General features: G+C 36.9%; 1 protein-coding gene across 3 annotated transcripts in view; it reads right to left on the reverse strand.

Moving 5' to 3' along the window:
* Positions 1-26,912, reverse strand: part of FNDC3A (fibronectin type III domain containing 3A) — a 111,208-nt gene that overhangs the window by 57,822 nt on the left and 26,474 nt on the right. For 2 of the 3 annotated variants that reach the window (XM_066544990.1, XM_066544989.1), the window contains exon 3: positions 16,354-16,429. In XM_066544990.1, the coding sequence (XP_066401087.1) occupies positions 16,354-16,429 (76 nt within the window). Of the gene's footprint in view, positions 1-16,353; positions 16,430-25,684; positions 25,972-26,912 lie in introns of those variants that run through there. The other variant, XM_066544991.1, reaches the window with a different exon arrangement.

Consider the following 26,912-nt stretch of genomic DNA (forward strand, 5'->3'; position numbering starts at 1 on the left):
CTGATCAGATGAAAAGATTATTTGTAACAATACTAAGCAGTGGAAAGAGTTTGGTCCTACAGGCCTACCTCTCTTCACACTCACTGCATACAATTATTTTTATGTGCCCATGTGAGGTGTTCACTTGAGTTCACCAACAAAGTTTCTGGCAACTCTGCAGTTCCACAAACAAATGTTCAGATGTAGGTTTCTTAACCATGAAATAGATTTTGAAGTAACACTTTATTACACAGTTTTGTTTCAAATCATGAGTGGAGAAAACAATCCATGAAGCTGACAATTCAAAAGATGACATTTGTGATGAGAAATCATTCTATCATGCCACAAACTGTGGCATGGGAACAAGACCCAGGCAAATGATACAGAATCATATGGCAAAAGAGAGATTTAAGACCAAACTGAAAACATCTGATGTCATACGCCTTACACTTTGCAGCATCTAAAGCAAACACTTGGCTTCAGCAGCCTGATTCACTGACTGCCTCCAGAGGACAAGTCTCTGCTTCTGCACATTCACCACAGCTCGCTCCTCTTTAGGAAAGTGCTATGAACACCAAATGAAGAAATAACCTGGGTCACTTCTGCTGGAGATGGACCACTAGAAACTGGAATGGAACACACTTAACTCATTTAATCCAAGAGCTTCTAAGTGGAAAATTCAGAGCCAGCCTTTAAAACAGGAAGAACCCAGGACTTCACTTAAATCATAGAGGAATCCCCATTACATCAACAGAAAAAGGCAGCTTGCTTTCCCGTGTATTTTTGCTATAACTAGAATCTTTTTTTCTGAGGTGAAGATGCCCACCTCCAAAAGACAACAAAAGAAAAGGCCAACTCAGAATTTCCCAGAGCCTCATGGCCAAGGGACACTGCTGGAATCGGGGAGCTACAGGTTTAGATTCTGTGGTACTTGCAGAGCTCAGATTTGTTTTTGGTCGTGGGCAAGTGCTTTAAACAATTTCCTGCTGATGTTTTCATTTCAGAACAAACTTAATACAACCCAAGTAGACAAGCAGCCTTTCTTTTTGGAGACACAGAAAGGCATCATTTATATACTGTTTCTACACTGTCTCTGCCTTTGATGTCTGTCTCCTGACTGTCCCCTGCAGCCTCATGTTTTGAAGCATTAGAGGCATGTAGGGAATTCCATGCTCAAAACAGGAGAAGCAATGGATTCAGCATGCTTCCTTGGATTAAATCATTATTTAGTGGGTGACCTGGGCTGCATCTGAGACTTCTGCAGCTAAATCTAAATTACAACTAAGGTGGATTCCAATCATCTTAAACATCACCCCTTGCAATCACAATTCTTCCCACAGACACATTTTTCTCTGTCTTTTCACTAGTAACAAGCCTATAAATGCAGATACAATAGGGGATGCTCTGAAGACAGTGGAAATAAGTTTGACTGAAAAACTACTGTTCTTGAACACTGTTATCATTGCAACTGACATGATAAGTACTTAAACATTCAGATTAAGATTCCTGGTTCTGCTAATGACTTAAGGTCCATATACAAGAATTTTCATGTCCATAAAGCTTTGCAGAAATTTGATCGCAAATTAATTAACCCCAAACCAGGATACACATTAAAAAAAGCTAAGTCTGACTGACACAATATTGTCAGTCAGACTTAGCAACACAGAAAGGTGCCATGCTTGCTGCAAACATCTGCAGCCTCTTCTGCAGTGAAATGCTTCTACTATTGACAAATCCCTTAACACTATCAGCCAATTTGCACTGCAAATCTCACAATTTACTGCTCAAAGTGATGTGAAAATGGTTTTCAGGGTCTGCAAACTAACTAATAAAGACTTTAAAATCTGTATGTTTTAAACTTGTTTTGGAATTTGAAGTTTAAAATTTTTGGTATTTTATATGACAGATTCCTTGATTCTCTACAATGAACTCTTTACATATCACTTAAAAGAGGCATTATTTTCTACAAATCTCAAGCAAGTTACACATATGGGAAGTATTTGAGCTCAAATACTAAGAACATCTATAGCAAAGGCTTCTCTTGATAAAAAGCTTTCAGCAATGTTAATAAACATGCATTACCAGAAAGAAAGTATCTGGGAAAGCAGTAAGCTGGAAACAAAGCAGAAACAAAGACAAGCCTATATCATTGTAGTGTTCTCTTCAAATTCAACTTGCTTTGTAACCAAATACGTTTTGGAAAGTAACACACCCACTGCTTTGGCATCCAAAATGAACCTGGAGCCAGAAAGAACTGTGTAAGGAATCTACTTACCTGTGCCAAACAAGAGGCCAGGGATGAAACAACTAACTTGGCTCAGACATATAGCTGTTGTCATTCCAAACCAGAAGAAAGAAAAAACGACACATGCATACAGTGGACTTCCTTACCATTCATTATGTATGGATCAATATATCCCTCCATGAAGGAGCTGAGACAAGAAAATTGCTAAATAGCTGCAAAGTAAATGTGCCCTTTGTGCAGAAATCTTTTTATTGCTTCACTATTTTCTGGATGCAGGAGATGAAAATTTTCTGTTGTTGAACCATGAGGGCTCATGGCCTGAAAAACACTTCATGAATCAAGTCAATTCACCTGCAATAGCAGTTTCATTTCTCTCCCCCATTATCATACATCAAGATCCACCATGAATGGATCCTATGTAGAAGCATGAAAACCAGTAGCAAAGAAGTTCTTTGATCCATACGTTTCCCTACTGGACTGCTCTTCTGCTCTTCTCCTATGTAGCCAAGTTTCCTGTAATTATATAAAAGTATTTCACAGCCACTTGATAGCCAACTGGACTCTAGACTAGCTCTGGCATTAATTATTTTTTTTAAATCCCTGTTGATTTCTAGCCAAGTCATTTTTTAGCCAAGCAAACCAAGCTATTCTACTTTCTTTTTATATTTTCTCCTGAATATCCTAACACTTTGTATTCACAACACCTGGAGTCAGCTTCATTTCATCTTTTGTAAACATGAGTTATCAAATTATAGTTGAAATCTCAGCAGAATCCTGTAAACATCCTTAGCTATACTAACAACAACTGTCCTGATGCATTTTATGATCACACTAAGCTTTACAGATACATTATACTGGAGATAATATTTATCTTGTGAGTCAAATAGATGGCTGGCCTGCTTCTTTTTCCTCCTTATCAAGTTTCAAGTGAGATCCCCATCCATAATTTATTAATCTTATGCACAACCTTGCATAGTATATAACTGCATTTCACCCAGTTCAGGGTACCATTCAAGCAACACACCTTTGGACAACTACTGCATGTTCTTGTTAATCTTTTACCACTTCTGGAATACAGATCTCCTGTGTCATAGAGCTGTCTGGATGATCAGCTTTGCTGAAATACCAAGTATTTCTAGAATGTCTTGTTAGCTGAAAGACACCCGAGTGCATTGATTACTGAGTGATTAAGGAGGAATATATTTACATCCTAGACTGGCTGTGCATCATGATTTAGCATTCAGTCCTTTCCCATTTCATGCACAATTTAGAACTGTTAACAAAAAAAAAGGTTATACTGACTCTGCTGAGGTTCTTTGGAAATAGCGATCAAAAACATTCTGTGCTATGCTTTCAATGGAACAGGCAACATGCAGGTATCTGGCCTCAAGCCTCCATTACATACCTGCAATTCATTACACCTGCATTTTCTAGTCCTGTCTGCTTCCCACTGGCCCTCATATCCACCAAAATGACATCCTAAATAGATGTAACCTTACCCAACATTAAGCCTCTTTTTCTATGTGGAATGTTCCCAGGCACCTCAGACCCTTTTTCCATCTCTCTGAAACTGCACAGAAATGTTTACTGTACTACTTGCCCAGACCCAGCAGCACAGTAGCACCATACAAGAAGATGGTCCCGCAATGTACATTTATGTGCTTCTGAAAAGAACTCCAAACCCAATATCCTTCTGTTCAACTACTGCCACCAATAAGAGACTAGATTCTTTCCCATCAAAAATAATGGATCTGTTTTTCAGTTGAGAGGACAAGGCTCAGTAACGAAAAAAAAAATGACAACACACTGAAATTCTATGAACATAATGCACAATTGGAAAGCTATTGTAGAGAAATCAGTGCTCTGTATGGCATTTGAAAGACCTGACAGAGGATGAACAAAGAAAGCTGTGTGGGCATAATAACAATCTACTATGTGTCATATCTTTGCTGGAAAGTGATGCAAGGAAACTTTGAACTGTATACAACTGCAATTAAAAGAAAAGATAGGGTATTTCCAAGGTACATTTTCCTCCTGTTCAAGCAATTTTCATTTTCAGAAGCATTAAAAGGGTGTAGTAAGCATAAAAAAGTATCTTTTACAAATATTTTATTGAAAATGCTACATACATATCATGTCAGATTTACAACCTGTGTAGAAATGCACTAACACACATAGGCCACAAGTGAAAAAGTGATCAAACCATCAATAATTAATCTCAAAACCCTCACGCTTGACAGTGCTCTTGTATCCCTCTGCAGTACAAATCAGGGAAATGAATGGAAGTTAGTAGTAGGACTAGCCAGTCCTCTGCACCTCTGATCAATATTTGTTGATATTCACTCTTATTTTTCAGCTCTCTCAGCAGGTGATTTTTAAAACTCATTCACGTCAGAAGAACTTTAACTGGTTCCAGTTGTTTAGACTGCCCTTGTAACTTACTAAATATTTTTACTCATTAATGCATTGCATAACCACCAGATGCTCCCCAAAACTGCACCACCAGCAGTGTCAAACTCTAATGGGACATAGTTACTCTGCTTTTGACCCCAATTCAGAAAAAAAATTCTCTTTCAGAAAAAAAAAAGTTTAGCTTCTCAAATTCCCAAACTCACCTTGGGCTTTATTTAGGCACTCCAAGGATCTGTCTGTAAGCTTTATTTGTATGTGCTATCACTTAAAAAATAAGAATAAAAAGTCAGATAAGAGTTCAGATTTAACTAAATTTTAAATCTAGGTAAGAGTCAAAGTCCCTTTTTTTTGGTATATCTAATCTGAGCCAAAATTTTTGCCTGATCACAAAACAAGAAACAAAATACAAAGTATATGGAAAGCATAACAAAAAGAATAAATGCATACTTCATTATGTGTCATATAATTTTCCAAATCTGCCTGCTGCTTAAGAGCTTTACTGAGATGTCTCTTGGCTGCATAAACCAAAAGAGTTAACTGTCCACAGAGTGATGCCTTTCAGAGTACAAACTCTTCAAGTCTAAAGCAGCTGAGGATGCAATACAATAGCACTTCACTTAAATGCTATGTTTCAAGAGAAAACTTTTTGGCAAAACAGAGAAGAAAAGAAAGGCTGACCACTCTCTGTATATTAACTCCTTTTAAGAATTAATGAGCAATAATATTTACTACTGGTTTTGCATTTATAGTTCTTACTGCAGCTCTTTCTTCAGCTGCCTTGAAAGGCACATCCATCCAACCTCTGAACTGTAAAGATCATCCAAGGGAAACACATTATACATAGTATTTATGCAAATGGCCCCTATATAGAGCATCAAAGCAAAAGGGTAAGTGGAACCATTGAGGAATGGTCTACTGGAAAAACAAATGGAGAACAAGCAAAGGAGATAATTCATATCCTCACTGAAGAGCTGATTAATCAAAAGGGAAGGAAGGTGTCATAAGCTTCTCTAGAAGCTCCAGTACCATTACCCGAGACCCATCTACCAATTACTGGATGCTATACAGTCACTTGAAAAAATCTCAAGCTCTTTGAATGATGTCCTAGAGCACCTGCCCTAGACAATTGATTCTTCTAGGACAACTAGAAGGCCCTCTGTAGTGTGAGAAAGAGCTTCTCTCTGGCATAAAGAAACAAGAACAGCAGTGTCAATAGCTGTATTCACTTCCAGTGAATTTGGCCCTTCCAACTTTGAAACCTCTTATGATTACACTGTTTCTTAATGGCTTTAAGTGGCTGAACTTACTTGTAACCAGTCTTTAACTCACATTACACAGGAGCTGTTTATATTTGTGCACAGCTAGCCTATATGTAATGACCTCGGTAATCTTCTGTCTCTTCTTCCTTTCCCTCATTTGGATAATAAACTGCTTTAGATGTAAAACAGATTGCTGCATGTCTGCAAAAGGAAGAAGGGGAACTTATATTACCATGATTTTAAATCAAGTTGAAGAAGAGTGACATGATCATGTAAGTCATGCAAGCTGACAAAACCTCAGCCATTTCACAGACAGTCAAAAAAAGACAGCTATTAATTTACTATTAATAACACATGCACAGCCACATCTATCAAGCCATGTGCTGCTGATTCATCTATTACTACAAAACAAAACATAAAAGCAAAACCAAGAACAGAGTTAAAAATCCCTGGATTCAAAGTTGCAGCATTTAGTTAGATATTACATTCTTGCAAGAACAAACAAAACATTAGCCTTGCACAGGTGAAAATGAAAGAAAGGTAGACTAACTTCCTGGCTACCCAACAACTTTTGGCATCAGAGAAGGCACCAAGGCAGAGCAATGCCAGCTTGTAAGCTTGTTGGCATGGGTGTGAGTCTGGGCATGTATGAGGAACTGGCTTTGTTTTGAGGAATTCTGGAAAAACAATGGCCATGAGAGCTGCTCCACAACTATGAAGACTCTTCCTTCCCAGTGTGTCTGCAACCCTTCACAACTACCAAGGGCCTGACAGTGGCAGTGACACAAGATAATGCAGCCATGACTACAAGTGGGCAAGAGTAAACCAAAGTCAATTCAAAGCTATTTCTTACTAACAGTAATTCTGTGATAGAAGTCTGAATAGTTTAACAACTACAACTATACTTCAAGAATTAAGAAGTACAACTTGAATTGCACAGGGTGGAACTATAAGGAACTCTCCTGAGGTCTCATCTAACAATGCACAGCATTTTCCAACAGATGACACACCAGCCTGTATTCGTACTGTACATAGTTGCAAAAGAGGATCCAGCAAATGTCCTTTATGCACAAAGTTCTGGCCTTTCCATTTTCATGAAACCCAGTACAAAGTCCATTTATAAGCACTGTTTGAGGTTCTACAAAATAAAAGCACCATTTGTTTTTAAACAATTAGATAATGAAATTAAGGAACTTCTTCCACTCTTTAATGTTAGCAATTTTCATGATTATTATTTTAGTTAATCAGATTGCATCCAATTAAGATAAAGACAAGTTTAAGCTATCAGTTTAAGTTATGCTAAATGTTTGTACATTAAGTGAAAATACTAAGCAAAATGCCCACAGCTCTAGTTTTTTCAATTTAATTCAAACTGCTTACATTAGACAAACTTTCTGCTCAGAGAAAACTACTAACTACTTCTACTTACTCTTACAAGAACAGATCCTACCAGCTTCTTCCCCTTCTTTCCCCCTCATAAAGCAAGTAATATAGGGCTATTTCTTTCCCATCAACATCATAGTCAGAGAAGAAATCAGATTAACTGATTGCAGTGCCCTGGGAATATTCTAATATTGCTAGACACAAACCTGTCAAGCCTAACATGCTTCATACAAGGCTCATCCAACAGATTCGACACTGAGGCAATAACAGCACCTGTATCTCAGCAGCTTGAGTTAATACTTCACAGCCTTGGGGGCTAGACATGTCTGACTAGAGTAATGGAAACCAAGTTTTAGGGGCATTCTCCAGCTGCAATGTAGGGCTGTAAATTCATTCCCAACATGCACCTCCAGCAACCAGTACCATTCCTGTAAAATGTGATGTGAGATGCTCATGGAAATGGATGAGTTCAAAGAGTTCAGGTGCTTGAGGACAAAGACATTCACTGAGGGTACAATTGTGAATCAACACACCTAAATGAGGCACTTTCAGGATGTAGCCTTATTTATTTCAGCCTATAATAGCCAAGCTTTAGTTACAAAATGGAGACATCTCATTTAGGTACCTAAAATTATATATCTCTGTGCAAGTTAGGACTTCAAACTCCCATTATAGCAAGTGGAGACCTACTTGGTACAGACAGTGGAGCCTGGAGAGCTATTGAGTGCAAACTGATGTCAGCTGAAAAGCACTGAGTGCACTATACCTAGTGACTAAATCTTCACTAGTTTCAATGGGAGCTTAGATCCAAGGCCACATATAGAAACACACATTTAGACACCTAAAATTAGATGACTTCACTATGCAGCTGAAGCACTGATATTTCAAACAAAATGTCTCCAGAACCTTCCTACAGTCAGGCTGACTTTGCAGTGTGGAGATTGCAGTGGAGTCAAAAAAAGGAATAAAGGAGAAGATTAAAGAAGATACAAGGGAAGATTAACTGATCTGAATATACTGGAAAATCAAACAGGAAAAGGAGAACCTGACTGAACACTTTACAATTAATATAGTACTTTATGAGCTTACATATCATGAATGAAATAAGATAGAACAAAAGTTAAAAATATCTATTAGAAGAAAGAGAAATAACCAAGGCAATAAATATTAGCCATGTTTTGTCCATATAAAGATATTGACTCTCTTTAACACATTTTAAACAGAAATCAATGCAGAAAACTATGTTTTTCCTAAGACACACTACAATCAACATCTGAGAGATATGAATTAATGCATTCCCTTTTTTTCTTTCATTTGCTACTGCAGAAGAGGATAAAACAAGTCTAGTTTGCTTTTCAATCAAACTTTTACCAAATTCAATTTGTTCTGGGAATAGAATGTTTTAGAAGTCTAGTATTTATAACACTAACAAAGTAGGCATAACAGTAATGTGAGCTGCTCTGGCAGAAAAGCAGCATGATAAAGTAAGTTTTTCCAATAACAGCTTCTTGTGTCATCCCTGCCTGCTTCTTTAATGGCTCAATGAGACTGGGACCACAAAGACCTGGTCAGTCATCAGAATTAATGAAGGACAAGGTCAGGCAGTTCCCAGAGAAGGCTGAGGGAGCTCTGTTACAAGGTTAAATCTCATGGTCACTCTTAGAGCAGAGAGAGGCCAATCTAAAGAAGAGAATTCTGGATTGCTGTGTTTTATTCTTGTCTGGAGAATGACCTTGTTTTGTGCTACTTTGAAATTTTCATTGAGTTAGCAGAACAAATTTGAAAGATGGTCATGACTCTAGAAGACTGCCTCTGCCCTGCTGCAAGAGGGCCTACAGAACCAAGGAGATATGTCTGAACCCAGCTTTAATTCAGCACCTGTACTAGAAGAGCTACAGCAGCAGGGCTTTCAGGCAAGTTTTACCTGCCAATAGTACTTGACTTATGAACTGAACTTGTGCTATGTGTCAAAGCCAACACATGAGCATTCCACATGTGCTGCAGTGAGGGCTTAAATACATCATTTCTTTATGTCACCAGAAGGGTGTCACAGACATATTTTATGAAAAATCCTTTTGTTAGGATCTTTTCTCCTGAGAAGCTTCAGCTTCTCCATGTTTTGCTGCTTTAGAATGTGATTTGGAGAATTGTTTACCCAGCATGTGAAATTGTTTTTACTTGATGACCAATGACAGCCACCTGTGTTGAGGCTGTGAGCAGTCACAAGATTTTATTATCATTCCATTCCCTTTCCTTGCTATCCTTCTAATGAAATCCTTTCTTCTATTTCTTTAGTATAGTTTTAATATATCATTTTCTTTTAATACAATATATATAATAAAATAATAAATCAGCCCTCTGAAATATGGAGTCAAAATTCTCATCTCTTCCCTTGTCCTGGGACCCCTGCAAACACCGCTACATTTAGTGAGCCCCAAGTGAAGAACATTGCCACAGAAGGGTATTTGCCATATCTCAATCCATCTTTTAGGCTAACCTACCAGTAAAAGGTAGAATGGTTAAGTCTTCAACAATATTTGCAAGGGCATTCATGCACCCTGTTTATCAATCTAAGCTATAAAAAGACAGCTCCTACTTAAAATTATTTTGGAATGAGACAGCTCCAAATCAAGCTGCTCCAACCACGCTTTGTGACCACTTTCCCTCATCATCTTGTTTCAATACAAAATGGAATTATGTATCCTCTGCAGTCATACTCCCACATGGCTGGCCAATACTAATATTATTTTTAGTTTGAGTGCAGATATCTAGAAATAGAAAAACTTTAATTAAAAAAAAAAAGTGTATATTGAAGGTCATTCCCAAAAAGAGGTGTTTTAGAGTTAGTACTCCTATAGACTCAGCTCTGACCCTCTGCACAGACATCCTTAACCAAGAATTAATTAGCTGCAAATCACTGCAGCTTGCTCTGACCCCATATTTTCAGCTGATTTGTCTTAGCTTCCCTCAATGCCTTTTATAAAGGCCCTCTAAATACTTCCAGTGGAGATCCTAAAATTAATATGTAGAAAAGGAACTTAATCTAAGTATATATATCCAGTTTCAGGCTTACATAATATCCTTAGTCTTCTACATAGAAGGAATGGAGATGACAACTGAAATAATTTACCATTTAGGGTGAGGTTGTTTTGAGGTTTTTTTTAGATTTTTTTTTAATTAACTGATACATAAAACCTTATGTCTATTTTCAGAAAGCTACTGTGGAGAAAAGCTGAAAATCATCATTAAAGATGAAAAGGAAAGCAAATAAACTTACACATGTTTTCATGCAACATTTCAGTATTTAGAAATGAGAAACACATAAATGGAAACAAGGATGAAAAATTAGTTTCTTCTCAGCCTGCAGAAAGAAAAAGAGCACCCAGAGCAGCTTCTCTGGCTGGCTTCGGTAAGCTGTTCTTAATGGAAGCAAGAAAACTAATGCACTAGATCTCTGTAATACACACCTGGGTTTACTTGTAAGGGGTCCATTACTCAGGCTATTAAGCTACCTAGAAGACTAGATGTGCTCTAGGAGAGAACTCTTGTTAATAGTGTTTTACTGCTTTTGCTAGTTTGTTCCATTACTAGAGAGCTGTGTATTTAAATAAACGTTATTTTATTCCTAAACTTTGCCCAGTGCTAATGTGGATACCGAGTAATTTCACAAACAAGATAGGGTATTTCTAGAGGTGATGTCACCCTTTAAGTCTATAAATGTGACCACTACTGTAGTGCCAGGTATATTTGCATTATAAAATCACCACAGAATGACAGCACACACTTCCTCCACTTACCACAGTAGTTTAGGATTTGATAATAAGCTGTGGTGGTCTTGTGAGGGAAGCATCTCCCAATGACCATTAGCAACTAACAAAGTCCCATTCTCAGGGGTCTGTGGCAACTCATACAGAATTTATGATAGGTCTTTAACCCCTTCCAATATAAAAATTAAACTCAACACCAAAGCACAAGATGATATTTGAACAAGATAAATGTAGGGGGCTTTGCTTCAAATGTACTTCAATAGCAGTTACTTTCAGATTTTAAGATGCTCAGTCTGGTTGCTGTAACAGTATCTGTAAACAATCAAAACCACACCAAGCCTGACAGCAGAAAAGAGTAGAAAATAGATTAAAAGCTGCCCTGCAGAAAACTTGGGGATGCTGGTGGATGAAAAACTAGACACAAGCTGGCAATGTGTACTCACAGCCCAGACAGCCAACTGTATCTTGGGCTGCATCAAAGGCAGTGTGTCCAGCAGGATGAGGGAGGGGATTCTCCTCCCACCTGGAGTCCTGGGCTCCTCAGCACAAGACAGACATGGACTTGAAGAGGGTCCAGAGGAGGGCCAAAAAAATGGTCAGAAGGTTGGAGCGTTTCTCCAGTGAAGACAGACTGAGAGAGTTGGACTTGTTCAGCCTAAAGAAGAGAAAATGCTGGGGATACCTTATTGCAGCCTTTGATTATATAAAGGGTTGATAAAGTAGATGGAGAAAGACTTTTTTATCAGGGTGTATTGTTATAGGTCAAGAGGCAGCATTTTAAACTGAAAGAGAGGAGGTTTAGATTGGATATAAGAAAGAAATTTTCATGAAGGTGGTGAGGCACTGTCAGGGGTTGCTCAGAGAATTGTGGATGCCCCATCCCTGGAAGTGTTCCAGGCCAGACAGGATGGGGCTCTCAGCAACTTGGTCTAGTGGAAGGTGTCCCTCCCCATGGGAGAGGAGTTGAAAGTAGATGACCACTGAAGGTCTCTTCCAACCCAAACCATTCTGTGATTCTGTGTGAGTTTTATTCTCAAAATATTCTGGGTAATGGACAGGTTTGGTTTTGCAAAGCTCAAGATGATCTTAGAATGAACTGAAGTTTGTGTCTCACTACTGTAGTCTCAGAATTGATGTATCTTCTTTTCCTCTTGAATTCCTTGAAAACACTTTTCAGAAGAATTTTATTTCTTATTTCAAAGACAAAAAATTAGGTTAAGCTTGCTTAACTTTTATCCCAGAGCCTAACCTTAATAACAATACTTCATTTAATTTCAAAGCATGAAGTATTTATGACTCATTCTAATTTACATAAGTCTTCTTATTCTATTATGAAAATGGCAATTTTCCTTTGCAGAGACATATAGAACATGGTCTCTCTTATTGTGTCAAGTAACATTTAATAGCCTTTAGCTGTAACTTGGGACTGTTACAAAATGTCCTCGAGATGAGTCATCTTCATTCATTTATTCTGCAATAGGAAGAATTCATGAATGAGTGATCTGCAGTAATTCACTTCTACAAAGAGAACCCATTCATACATTTCAAACCTGGTTTTCTGAATCACTGTAATGTAGCTGATTACTTCATATTAACAGAAGAAAATTTTGGCTTAAGGAAAGTTTCCACAGAAGTCTAGTATATGAGAAATTTCTAGTATATGAGAAAATTTTCATCTATTTAAAATATTTCTAGTATATGAGAAAATTTTCATATATTTAAAAGACCTCTTTTGAAAATAAACATTTTGGTCTAACACATGGTTACACAGACAGATGTTCCTATCTACCTAGTAAGGAATGCATGGTATTTTTGTAAAGTTAGAGACTGACAAATGGTTTAAATTGAAGCTGCATCAAGGGGGAGCACGAGTTGTCACTATCAGACAAATCACTAGGCAGGCAAAGAAAATATTTTATAATATCTGAAAAATATGGTCATTGTCACACAGAAGTACTCAATCAAAGCTGTATTTAAGTCAAAATACAGACAACAGAAACCCAACTATGATTCAAGACTCCTTACTACAGAAATACAAAGTAACCATTCTTCTTATTCTACCGAAATAAAGAATAAAATACGTGTTATTTTAATTCATTAAAAGGTCACCAGAATAAAGGAATGGAATTCACTAAAGATCAAGGGTCCCTTAACCATCACTGCTCTCCTGCCATCCTTAGGAGATTTCAAACCAGGAATTATTCTTAAGAGTCTTTTCACTTAATATTATTCACTCAATATTCCACTGCCATGGAAGAGGACCGCAGTAAGAAGCTGCTTCTCACTTAATGTGGTTCCAAACCAGTCAAAGCTTTACAGACCACCTGTAGAAGCAGACATGTGGTAAGTCAGTACAAAGACCCGCATGCAAATGCAGCATTTTCTTCAGAAGCATAGTTCACAGAAAACGCATCGCATGCTTCTCCATTAATTAGTGCTTTAAGTTTTCATTACTTCATTTACGCAAGGACAGCTCTAAACAGCCACTTTATTCCTTTCCTTTCTCCTGAAGAGACACTAACTCTCATCATTGTTAGGTTGAGAAATTTTACCCTGTGTACAGTTTTGCCAAAGCAAGGACAGTTCTCTTTAAAAATAGAATAGATGACAAGAACAGCACAAAGATTGACAGTGCATCTGAATGTTTCCAACAGGCAAATATTTGATGCAAAAAACCACAATTAACATTATGGTTATATTTATTAACAATCCACATTGACTTCAGCAGATAGCATAGTATCAAGGTGAACTGACCAGTAATAAAGCCCAAGAGAGATTTACAATTATCCAAGGAAGCATGACTTACCAAATCATTCAAACTAATGTATCTGGCTACCTGCACTGTTATCTGGGATCCATAAGCAGCTCGCTACTTCTCAACTTCCACTCTTTCATTTTAGTACTGTATTTACATAATTTCAATTTTTTATATCATACATCACTGAAAAAACTGCATATGTGTTCTTTGCAGAGACTTTTAAGTCAGAGAATTTAGGAGACTTTTAAGTCAGAGCCATCTTCATGCTTGCTTTCTAAATATAAACATCTTTGTACATTTATCCAAAGCATTCTCATTATATATTTCCACATCTATAACTATGATTTCACCTAACAACTGAGTGCATACAGTGAAGAAAAAATCAAGGAACTGATGTGAGCTTGCTTTCTTTCTTACTTTCAAGACAATGCACTAGACTCCTGCAGCTGTAACCCATTTTGCCGACTGATAATCCATTTTGTAGACAAGTCAAGGGCAAACTATGTTTGAGAAGTTGTGGCAGAACAAAAAAGGACCAATACAAAATTACTCTCTATAGTTTACACCATCTAAAATAGTTTGTTTTATACAAATCTCTGCACAGACAACCAACCAGCAGACACTCCTCATGAGCTGCAATACATATAATGAGAAAGGAAAAGCATCAATTACTAAGGGAATTTCTTCTTTAAAGAAGATAGACCAAACAACCCAAAAGGTAGAAAGATCCATTGGCACAGCACTCAAAACCACAGATATGTCTCAGAAGTGGCAAGAATAGACCAGAAAAGCAGTATTCAAAAGATCAGGTGCAACTCAGGTTCTGTATGAATATTACTGAATTCACAGATATGAAAAATAACTTTATGCCCCCTATTTTACTATGAACTATAATCCACAATTTCATCTTCAGGAAGGGGGAAAGACAAGAAGAATATCGATGTAACAGGAGGTTTGCAAAAGCTGTGGTACTGATTTGGGATGTAGTTTTCCAGATTGCAGTGCCATTTTTCAGGGAAGTTGTAAAGACTGTACCTCAGCTTACCCTTAGTGAGTCCCAGAAACAATCATCTAGTAACTTGCCCATGCTCACTTTCACATATAGAAGATGAAGAAATCCACAGCTGAATCAAATCACAATAGCAAGCTGCCTGCTCCAAAAGCAAGAAGCACCAGACAGGGATAAAAGCTATACCATGGAAGGTTAGAACCATATCTGTAAGGATGATGTTAGTATTTTTGTAGTTCATTAAACAATTCCTGTTTTGAAGATAATCATGCCGGGAAAGTGTCAATTCATTCTCCACCAATAAGACCGTTTGGTAAATCAAAAATTAGAACCAAACATGCAATACATGCTACGTCTCCCAGTATTTTATGCAATAGAAGCAAAATATATCTTATCTGTTCTTTGACTTGAATTGCAAGACAAAAATAATTTTATTTCCCTCAGTACTGTCAAGTAATTATTACATACCATTTTTCAAGTAAGCTGTATAGAATCGTGAGCTGCAACACTGATCCATTGGTGGATCAAAGGATGCAAGAATACCATGGAACCAGCACAAAGTCTTGAAATATGGTGCTAACAGACATGTAAACTTTAAGAACTGCCAATATAAACTTAATTACCATCTAAGGCCTCCTTTGAATGAGTTGTTTTGTAGCCAAAGGACCTGCCTATGACACTGGAAAGCAGACCTTTCAGCTCTTCTCAGACTGGAGATAAGAGGGAGAGGAGCTGGAAAATGTTTGCTTCAAATTCCCAGAACAGTATCTGTTGGAGCTGGGCCAACAACCAGGGGGGGAAAAAAAAAAAAAAAAGGTAGGATGCACTGGCCCAGATGATGACAAGGAAAAATGTGACCCCATAGCTGAATCTGTGGATACTCTCTTACATGACAGTAAAATGGTGTTCTGTGCAGCAGCAATAGCTGATTGCTCATTTCTCACAGTACCTTCTCACAGTACCTTCTAGATATGCTTAACTGGTAGTTCTGGTCATTCAGAATAGAAAACAACATCCAAACTGACCATTGCGTAAGGGGATGCTATGGTTAGATGAAACATTTGTATTTTGAAACTGCACTTGCTAGAACTCAGAAATAATGCCATTTGGCTCCTAGAGATAATGAGAAACTGGGTGGGATAACTGACAGGGAAACAACATCCACATGATAGCAAAGAATAAAAAAACCTAAACTCAAGCCATATCAACAGTTTAAGCTTTTAATTTGAAGTCTGTGATATAAATGAGCTTAGTCAAAAGTTGCTACAACAGCCTTTCCGAGCTTGCTTTGCAATCTGAAAATGTTTCTCCCTTCTCCTCCTCACGAAATTTAATTTCATGTAATATAACATAAGAAAAAGTACTTGGTTTATGGTAGTGAAAGCTAAATCCCAATGATCCTTAGCACATAATCTTTTAGGTCTTTAAACAGCTCTTGTATTTTAAATAAATTCTGTCATTCTTTTACTTTCACCACAAATTGCCTTTTATTAATCCTGATTCAGACTCAGAAAATATGAAAATAAATTTATCAACTTTACCTGTAATGCACTGAAACTGTCCATCTTCTCTTCTTATTGTAAATGCTTCCCCTGGATTAACTTGCACAAGAATAACCTTAAAAATAAAAGAGTGTTTACAACCATTACAAAGGAATATGTTACAGAAGTTTGGTATGTGCAAAAAAACCAAAAAAGTTTTACTGGGAAAAAAAGCAGGTTTTTTTTTCTGGTTAGTAAATACATTATTTTTCACTTCACACTTCTTGCTGTCTTCATCCCACAGAGAAATAGATAAGAGCAAGAACAAGCATAGATATTTTTTAACAAGCATTTTTCAAAGAATGAAGGAGAGAATAACAACTAAGTAAAACAGTACCTGTACAAATTTTATTTTCTCAACTGCTTGGTATAATTAAAAAACTATTTGTACAGCTTAAATTATTTCAACAAATTGCATTAACTTCAACATTAATCAAACCATTACATAAACTTTCAGAAGGAAGCCTAGAATTCCCAGAGCTTGACATCAACCACTTGACAAACAGTTTTCAACACAAGGAAAATACTGTGTCATGTCCCTCTTTATATGAGCCAAGCATATTTGTACATTCATTAATGATAAAAAAATTAGAAGTCATGACAAAGTAAGTGTACCAGATGCCCAGCATGAAACAGTATGTATAATTTTATTTGTGGAAAGCTGGTTATCCCAATTTTGTAAACCCAAGCAATGCAGAAATGATACCAAAGCACACAGCAGCCAAAATAAACAGAGAAAGTTTGTACCAAAGCAGAAGCCTGTCACCATTTTAGATTTCTGTACTTTTATTTGAAACCTGCCCTTCTGTGAGGAAAAGAAGTTTGTTAACATGAAAAACCTAGCTAAAATTATGAACAAAGGAGAAAAAAAACTTTAAAAAGTAGAAAAGCAGGTGCATTTTTTAATTTCCTTTCTGGATAGAACGTTCTTCAGTCTTGCTTGCACACATCTAAATAGAGCCTATGTCCTCCTCCCTCTACAAATCAGTAGGAAAGAAATCTTTAGAAACACAACTCCTGAGTATTATGGCCAAAAATTTACTTTGTTAAATTCCTAAAAGAAAATAATATCTTTCATGTTTACAAAAACACAACCAACCAACCAAAACCCTCCAGAACCGGAAACTTGAGTGTTACTCATTTTAGGAATACCAGAGACAAAGGAAAGGATAAGAAAATAGCAGAAATCATATTAATTCCTCCCTTTCTGGTGGAGCAATTTCAGAAATTCAAGAAAAGATGGCAAATTCTAACACTAACATATTGATGAGATAAGACAGACATTCACATTTTCAAGCTTGGGCTGTGTTAGTCAACACTGATTAGCTCAGCTTCGAGCAAGCAATTTAAAAATACTATCTTGTTTCACATGTTTTTTCTAGAAGCTTTGGCTGTTTGAGAAAAAATAATGAACTGTATCAATATTTACATTTTTATCAAGCTATTACATCTTCCAGATCTTCTGAAGCGTGGCTCAATGTAAAATTCAGTTAGCATTCATAATATAATCTAAACAAGATGATTTTAGTAATGAATTTCAAAGAAGACCTAAAGGTCTTCAGAAAATACTGTATTGCCAGAGTTTATTTTGAAGTGTTTGAAGGTAGCATTTTAACAACTGGCTATCATCATCTTCAGAATGTGATGAAGAAGAGAAATATGAATAGATGAGTTCTTACATTTTCTTTTTTGGACTCCCCAAGCAGGCATAACTTTTTCAAGACATATTTCATTGATATACTCTTCCCTCTGCTACAATTGAAAATTTTAGCTTGACGTTTAGACTGGTATAAAAGTACCTAAAAGATTCATGGTACATGAGAATCTTTCTCCATCTGTTATGTGTGGGCTGGATAGCTACATTTGCCCATCTCTTTGGGCTGATTTAGGTGCCCAAACTCCTAGGACGAACCATTCTGGCTACAGCTGACATGTCAATCTGTACCATTCCCAGCTCAATATTCCTGGTTGCCATCATATGAACTGTGAGAAGCAGAAATGCTTTATGGTGATGCCTGGCCCTTGATTCCTGCTTTTAAAGTAACAGGGAATGTGGGTTGACTGTATTCCCAGTTGTCCCTATTTACCCTGTGTGAGTGCCTGAGGTTGGTAATCTGGGTAATAATGCTGCTGTAGGAACTTGCTGGCTTTCCTCCCCCAGACCTCTTGCTGCAGGCCATCCAAACCTGAGGTCCAGCTGGCAGAGAGGATTTGAGCATGGGAACACACATACTGGCCCAACTGCAGCAAGTGGGCCCTGTGCCTCCTGGTCCTGTGTTAAATCAGCTTCTCCTGTGTGAGAGGAGGAAAAAAAAAATCTTTGTTGCTCACTTCACAGCTGCTCTGAGAAGCTAAAGGCTCAGCATGGCAGCCATGGTCCAACAGCGAGACAGGCACTGCTCAGCAGCAGCAACAGGTCAACTGATGGAGTCCAGCACCATTCTGACACTCAGGATGCCATCAGATTTTCACATCTCTGATGACATCCAACTGCCAATCCAAAGGGTGGGAGTCTCACCAACTTCATGCAGTTTAATTGGATCTCAGTTCCCAGAAACAGGAAACAGAACGTCTTTTGTCAATGGACAATTAGCCTACTTGATGCCTGATTGTATTTCACTGACTCCCACTTTCAGCTTTGTTTTTATGTAGTGCATTCACATTTTTATTTTACAACTATTACAAGGTAGGCTGTCTATCCTGTCAAGTGTGCCAAAAGAGATTCTGAGTCAGGGTTGAAATTTCAGAAGTTTCAAGAACTGCTGGCTTGAACAGTCTTTGTGTGGGGCAGTGTATGACCAAAAGGGGTTTCTGGACCAACCTTATCACAGTTCAACCCATAGAGTGATCACAGCTTTGAGAAGGGAATTTCTGACACTCTGCACCTCAGCAGACATGATTTGAAGTAAGAAAAATCAAAGTTATGCATGGAGAGAGATTGGTAACCTTCTGGTCAGAAGAGATAGTACAAAAGACTGACAGTCACTCACAGGAATTCCCCCTTATCTAACTGAAGTCTGCAGCACATAATCAAGGATGCAAGAAAATTTGTCTAAAGGAAAATGTAACATGGATTTTACATAGCATCATGTTCTAGGTAAAAAAAAAAAAAAGAAAGAGAGAAAAATAAATCTATGAGTTATGAGTTGCTTATTTATAGCTCTTTCATCTCGTTTGAGGTGCCCTTGTGCAGGCTTGCACACCCCATCAGCCAACATGTTATTTCATACACCCTGACATCAGTACTTCTGAAAACTGAATATTCTGGATCTTGACCTCCTTCATCTTCTGAGCAAAACATTCAAATTGGCTTGAACTAAGAGAAAAGCTTCGTAAAAATCTGATGGTCCAGCCTTTCTTCCTGTCCCTCAGTCTTTTTGTGACAAATTCTGTTGCTTTACTCACAGCACCCAAAGTTCTGCTACCCAAAGGCTGACATGCATTCTACCCTTCGCCTGCTCCTCTAAGGTAACTATGATACTCAGATAAAAACCTCATTTGTGATGAGTCAGTCTCAGTGGGAGGCACCTTTAGCATGGGCACTTTTCAAGGGCTATTTCTCTTACTAAATCAACAAAACACTAATTGAGAACTTCACAATCTTAACAAAATAATGTGAACTTAGGATACTGAACCCTTGATACAAATTCTAGGATTATACAAGCACTTTTAAAGCACAACCAACTATAATGGAACCTAATACAATTTACAAGTGTAATTTCTGAATGCTGTCAGAATTCTGACAGTGTATTTTTGTCTCAAATCATGTTAAGTCATTGTCATTAAGAAATAGGACTATTAGGTCAACTAGTTCTATGTTATTTCCACTGTACCTATAAATTCTTTCCTTTAAACAGTTGTTTAATGATGATCCACATGACCTCAATACAGTTCCTGATGAAAAACAATACAAAATCTCTTTCCAGAGATTAGATACAAGTTGACAATACAAGAGTGCAGATACACACTTATGTTAAAAGCAGCTCTTGCATAAATAAAGAAGTGGCCACTGAATGGCTGAAGTTTGAAATACCTGAAACATCAGTTGTCAAAACTGTTAGTTTTAGAAGTAAAATTTCACACTTTTCAATGGTACTTAATTTTTTTCTATATAGGCTACTTTAGAAAATAAATCCAAACCAAATGAACAACATAGTAAGCTTTGTAGTAGTTTAATTTAATTGCCCAGATTGGCACAGACCTCCTAACAAAAAGCCTTCTAACAAAACTAATAATGCTATGTATTAGAAAGTTCAGTGTGTATTTCCTGAAACTGCTGTTTGAACTCAAGCAGAAGCTGAAGCCAAGCAAGAACATAGGAAATGACCTGATGGTCTGGGTCAGCAGCCCATCTAGCCAAGCACTTTGACTCGAATATACCAACTGAGAAGCTGTTTAACGAGAGTGTGTGAGCCAGGCCACTTTCTGCAGTCCACCTCTCCTACTGTCCATATGTTTGCCTAAACTCTTTGAGTTCACTTACAATTTGAATTGCCTCCACTACCTCCTATGGCAGTAAGAAAATTTCAGGAACTTTCTAGACATTTTAAAATCATCTCCTACTAATGACATATTCCCTAGCTTCTCTGCTATGGGATTTGCTGAAAAACAGTTCTGAATAAATTTCATCCACCTCCTTCAATATTTTTAAAGTCTTGGCATTTCCCATCTACTTGTACCTAGTCTGCAAACCAAGGAGCTTTAATATTCCTGATCTCTCCTGGGAGAACTGCTACATTGCCTTGACCACATCAGTGATACTTAAAGCCACGTTCACATTAGCAAAGCAAGAAGTATTTGGGAGCATTCCCAGATGCTGGAACAGTCACCTGCAATAATGAACATGCTATAGTAGTCCTGAGCATAACACAGGTCCATAAAGATCTGAAAACTGTTCCTGAGATCACTCTTACCTGGAAGTTTGCAAGAAAAGATTTACTAAAATTGACTTGTTTCATGACACAGTCTCAGTCTACATGAACATTCAGAGCACATTTAAAGTACTGATATGTAAACAATTACAGTCAGTATCCTGAAGAAGAACTACAATATGATGCCTTTTTGAAGGACTACATAAGGGACACACTCTAGAGTGGTTTTGAAAATCTATTCTTCACCTTAAGTCACAATTTGAGCTTGGCAGATGTGGCAAATAGATTTTTAGAATACAATAATTCTCTCCCTAAAGAATTCCAAATTGAATATAATTTTGTTGCAACTCAAGTAGCATAATCACATCCTACAGAGATATGTAACACTGACTTCCACATACTACCATTAACAGATATAATTATTTTTAAATTATTATATCTTAAGATCTCATATAGGATTTATTACTACATCAGTGTGAGCAGGATAGAAAGTATTTAGATCTTGCATCTAAAGAATCAATGGAAGTACAAATGTTCAAAGAGAAGAATGCTCAATGTTACTTATTTTTATTCAGTAAAACTCTTCACTGTCTGCAAGAGAAAATACAGGATGTTTCTGCAGACTGAAGCAGGAAAGGAGTTTAATGTCTTTTTTCAAGTCCTCAGCTTGTTTCTAACACAAAAGAAATGAATTTGATAAAAATGGCTGGAGTCATAAAGAAACCCCTGTAAGAATGCCAGTAACAAAAGGTGGAAGAGAAAGCTGTGCAAGGCAGAGCTGCAGCCACCTTGACTCAGCAGGCTGCTCCAAAGAAAGGAAGAACTTAAAGCCAAATGTTAACACTTACGTCCATAAAGGTCTAGAAGTAATTTTTATCAGCAAGAAGCAGAGGCTGCAGAAGCCAAAATAGGATCCTTCGAGGTATTTCACTCTGCCAATATGGTCATGGCAGTGTCTTTCAAAAGCAAAAAAGCAACAATAGAAAACACAGCTGATTTCTACCTTACTAATCTTTGTCACTAGGTATACAGACTACTTTCATAAGCACCCTATGATTTTGCTCGTGCTGGATGAATACACAGTTAACTTATTTCTTCATTGGAGCACAGTGAGGGCAGAATGGAATTTAAAATACAGAGTTAGCTAATCTTGTTTTGGATATGTTTGTTTGCACAATAATTAAACCCATTACCTCCACTGAAATAACAATTAAAACCAATCCTTTATTCTGTAAGATAAGCACTTCTACAAGCTTCTGTACTTGAACATCCATCCTCCTAACAGAAGTAGTGATGTACCAGGAGACTGACAGGTTTCAAAATAATTTCAGCCTGACAGAAAAGAAAGGCAGCATTAGACTTGTGGCACCATCACTAATATGTATTTACACTGCAACATGAAGGAAAAAGCTTCCCTGCTACTTTCAGTGGAAAAAAAAGTGACTAACTATAAATAGCCTTGCACAATTAATAACTGGTCTCTGTCAGGTGGTTAGTAAGAAAGATGGAAACATAAACCTATGGACATTATTGTGAAATACTAATATCAAAATTGGATTAATTCTGAAAAGCACCCTAGATGAGGTGAAAGACTTGCAGAGCAGAAAAACAAAACCAGATTAGGACTAATCCCTAAGCGTTAACATCTTCACTGTTTTAAGGCAACATCTTTCCATAGCAGAAAACTGTAAATACAATTAGAAGTCCAAACTATTTCTGTCCCCGTGGAAGAAAAAAAAAATCTGATAAGTAAATAATGAAATAAATCAAAGAGCTCTAAAAGCTAACTTCAAAAGATCTCACAGCAAGTTTGACACATTTCTCTTTTGCTCACCATTATATGTGCAAAAGCAGGTCTCAAATAAAATTTAAAAGGCTAAAGAGCAAAGCTTCCTCCCCAAATAAACACACACCATACAGCCAATCAAAAACTAGTGCCTCAAAATTATTTTGTCATTTCTATCAATTACATACATGCAGTGGACCTATAAGGCAAAAGAAATTGTATTTGATAAAAAAATCTACATATTCAAAATATTAATAATACTCTTAGTTTATTGTTTAGGTTCTAAAAATTTGAATTTAGTTCAAAGTAAAAAAAAAAACCAAAACCACCAATACCCAGAAAAATCCACAACAAAACAACTCAACACCCCCAAAAAAATGATTGTGTTTAGAAGTATACTAGATACTCTTTTACAGAGACACAAAACAAAGCAAATCCAGAATTAGGACATGTGTTAACCTTCTCCTTCACACTGCTCTATACAGTTATGAGGATCTTCCTGATTGGGAGAATTTTCTGCAGATCAGATTTGAGTATGGTTTATGGAAGAGTGTTTAACTTACCCTTACCAAATCATAATGATATTAAATATTACACATTTTAGAGCCTATGTTCAAATAATACCTGTATTTCTGACAGGACAGGACTGACTGAAACAGTTTCTGATTCTTTTAAGCCAGCACAAATATCAAGATAATCAAGTCAGATACAATAAAACTTTGTTTGCAAGTTTGGTATTTAGAGCCAAATTTTCAAATCGTTCCTAGCACGTAACAATCTGTCTTGTCAAAATAAATGCTTTTAAAGCATTAAAAGATTCTCTATCAGTAAAAGAAGCTATTAGCTACTGAATGTAAAACATCATTAAAAAAAATTAGCTTTCCTAATAATTATGGGTTTATTGCAAGACAGCTAAGTGTTAGCTGAAAAACTGAAACTATAATTTAGAGTTACTGGGATATGGGAGAAAGGTATTTGTATCTGCAATAAAGGAAAATAAATAATCAAGCTTGTTCTGTCTCCAGAATATCTTGGCTCTTAAACCCATCCTTCAGTACCAAGGACTATCAGCTTCCCGAAGAGGAAAAGAAAAAGGTTAATTTTTAAAATCCTGACTGAGACTAAAGAAACCAAAATACATTAAACATTTGTGTCATGTGTCAAGTTGTGGGATAAGCCCACATGATAACTGTTCTCTCCATAGGTTAGCACTGTCTACAGCCACAAAGGCAAGAAAACTAAAGGCACCAAACTGAATTTCAGTGTAAAAGTGCATTTTGAATGCTTCTCTCTCCCCAGCCACCCACAACCTCACTCTGAAGGGGGAAGAAACTGAAAGAGTTACTTTGTATCTTCCTCTAAAATAAGTTAGATATGCTTTGTGAATTTACATATTTTTCCAGAATGAGTGAAAACTGGGACAAATTTTCCGACCAAGCACAAAGCCTCTGAACATATATAACTAGAATGCTAATATATCATAACAAACTAAATATATCATAAAAAACAAAGCAATCCTTTAGAAACAAAGCTGATTCCTAGCCTGGCATACACGTTAAAATACCAAAAAATGTGGGAAGTAAGATGTGAAGGAAAAAGTGGAAGAGGGAGGCAAGCTAGAACATGGTACAATAATTTTAGTCATTATTAATATTATATCTATAACATGAAGAAGTAAGAATGTGTTACATTACAAACTGTGGTTAAAGCACACTTAAATGTAACTACATAGTATGAGACTGCTCCTGTACACCAAGGAAGATTACAAGTTGGAGCAAAACAATATTACTAAAAAGCAGAGTTCTGTTTCTTCCTCATTCTGGAGTGGTTTGGGGGAATGTGTGTGTTTTTTGGGGCTATGGGGAGTTTTGGGGATTTTTTTCTACAAACAAACTTCCTAAAAAGCAAGATGATAAGTGTTCCAAAATGTTTGCTCGGACATTTAAAACTGTAATTTAAAGATAATAGAATCACAAACCATTTCTATACTAGCAGAAACAATACTATTTTGTGAGATGTTTTACTAGGAAAGAGAAGAGGGTTTCAGGCTTGGGTTTGTTTTTTTTGTTTTGTTTTGTTTATTATTAAAACATCTTAAAACATCTATATTTAGCATTAATGGTTATAGATGCTGAGTCAGTAGCAAAAGATTGTCAGCAATCACAAATAATGGAAAGACTTCACCAAAATCGTATTTCTAAATGCACTGCTAAAGCAAATCAACAGGGAAAAAAAAAAAAGACAGCAGTGGTTTGTCTAAAAATACTGCAACTGAAATTAGCTCAGCAGTACTCATGAGAAGATTTTTACCCAAAAGGACAAAGGTAGATTAATTCTTGAATATTTTTCAAATTTAGGAAAACATTATAGCTATACTCTTGGTCATTCTGACTTCAAAAAATTTTAAAACACTAAACCTGTTAAGAGGGTGGTACAGCCAAGCTCTTTGTAAGATGTACACTGTATCTTTAACAATCTACCTGCAACAAGATTATAAAAGGGTGTATTTCTAGAAAAGACACAACTTCCAGGCAGAGCTACATTTATGCTCTGTCATTAGGGCATGTATTCAGAACAATTACATTTTTCTCCACTAACAGTTGCAATCAAGATGTTAATTAGTGACATGCTTTATCTCATAACCCATTTGAAAAGCCTTAACACTTTGACTTACTGTTGCTCGCATCCTTTTATTTCTCTCATTCAACTGGTGCTACCACAGTGACAAAGGATGAAGGAAGATTCAACAGGCACCACTCCGGCTGCTCCAATCTGTTCCATTCACTCAGTACTGAGGTAATCTTCGGGGATGTGTGGAACACTGCCCCCCCTCCTGTCAACAGGGCACCTAAACCTGAACGCCATGCAGCAGGATCTCCCTTCACCTTCCTCTATAGCTGTGCATCCGCCAAGCATGTGGAGGCAGGATGTGAAAGGTAGGATCAATTAACAATATAGTCAGCAATACCTACCTCAAGCCTTCCTTCCTATCAAATTAGCCAATGTACAGTGAGCTTCCTGCTGTACATGAATGTATCATGTCACCATAGCAACTAAATCAACAAATAGCTGCTGCAGCATCTGCTTCTGGATCATCTAACGTCAGTCAACAGAAGGTTCGGGTTTAAGAGAACAAAGCTTCCAAATATATGCTGTTTTATAAGAGCATTTTTAATTTAGCCTCCTGATTCCCAGATAGGCTATACTAACTCAGGATGAACCAACTTCTGACTTTATAATCTGCGATACAGTTTATGACTTCATTTCTCAAGTAAGCCAGAAAGAAGAGAGGAAAAAAATACTCTGTAAAAGAATAAAAAGAAATAGCAAAGAAATAATCAGCTGGATTCTAATGCACTCCCTCAAACACTGTGCTACTTTATACCGTGCATTTACTAAGAGACATGAAAAGAAAGAAATATGTTTCTGAAGTTTGCTATATAATTTACATAGGTCTGCCCTAAATAATACTATAGACAGAAATACCTTTATTAAATATTCATATTAAAGATATTTCAGATAGCTGACAAATATGGTTTCCCTCTATTAGTCTCCACTTCAGAGCTAAACTGAAAACATCCAGTATTGTTTTCTGGCAACCTCACATCTGTGGTTTTTAATCCCAACAACAGCAGGGGACCACTGGCACACCCTCACCTGAAGAAAGACAGTTACACAGAGAAAAACACACATCTCTCTCTTCTTGTGAGAAATTACTTCAAATACCACTTGTGCACCATTGGTTTAAGTCCGAACCATAGGCAGACAAGACATAGAAAACTGCTTTGAAATTGTCTTGCTATTCAGAATGCAACAACCTGAGATTACAGATTAAATGTCATCTAAGGTATAAAAAATTCTAACATTACTAACATCTAATGTCTTCAAATGTAATAAGTAAG

Source organism: Molothrus aeneus, chromosome 2, assembly GCF_037042795.1.
Source record: "Molothrus aeneus isolate 106 chromosome 2, BPBGC_Maene_1.0, whole genome shotgun sequence".
NCBI classification, from domain to species: domain Eukaryota; kingdom Metazoa; phylum Chordata; class Aves; order Passeriformes; family Icteridae; genus Molothrus; species Molothrus aeneus.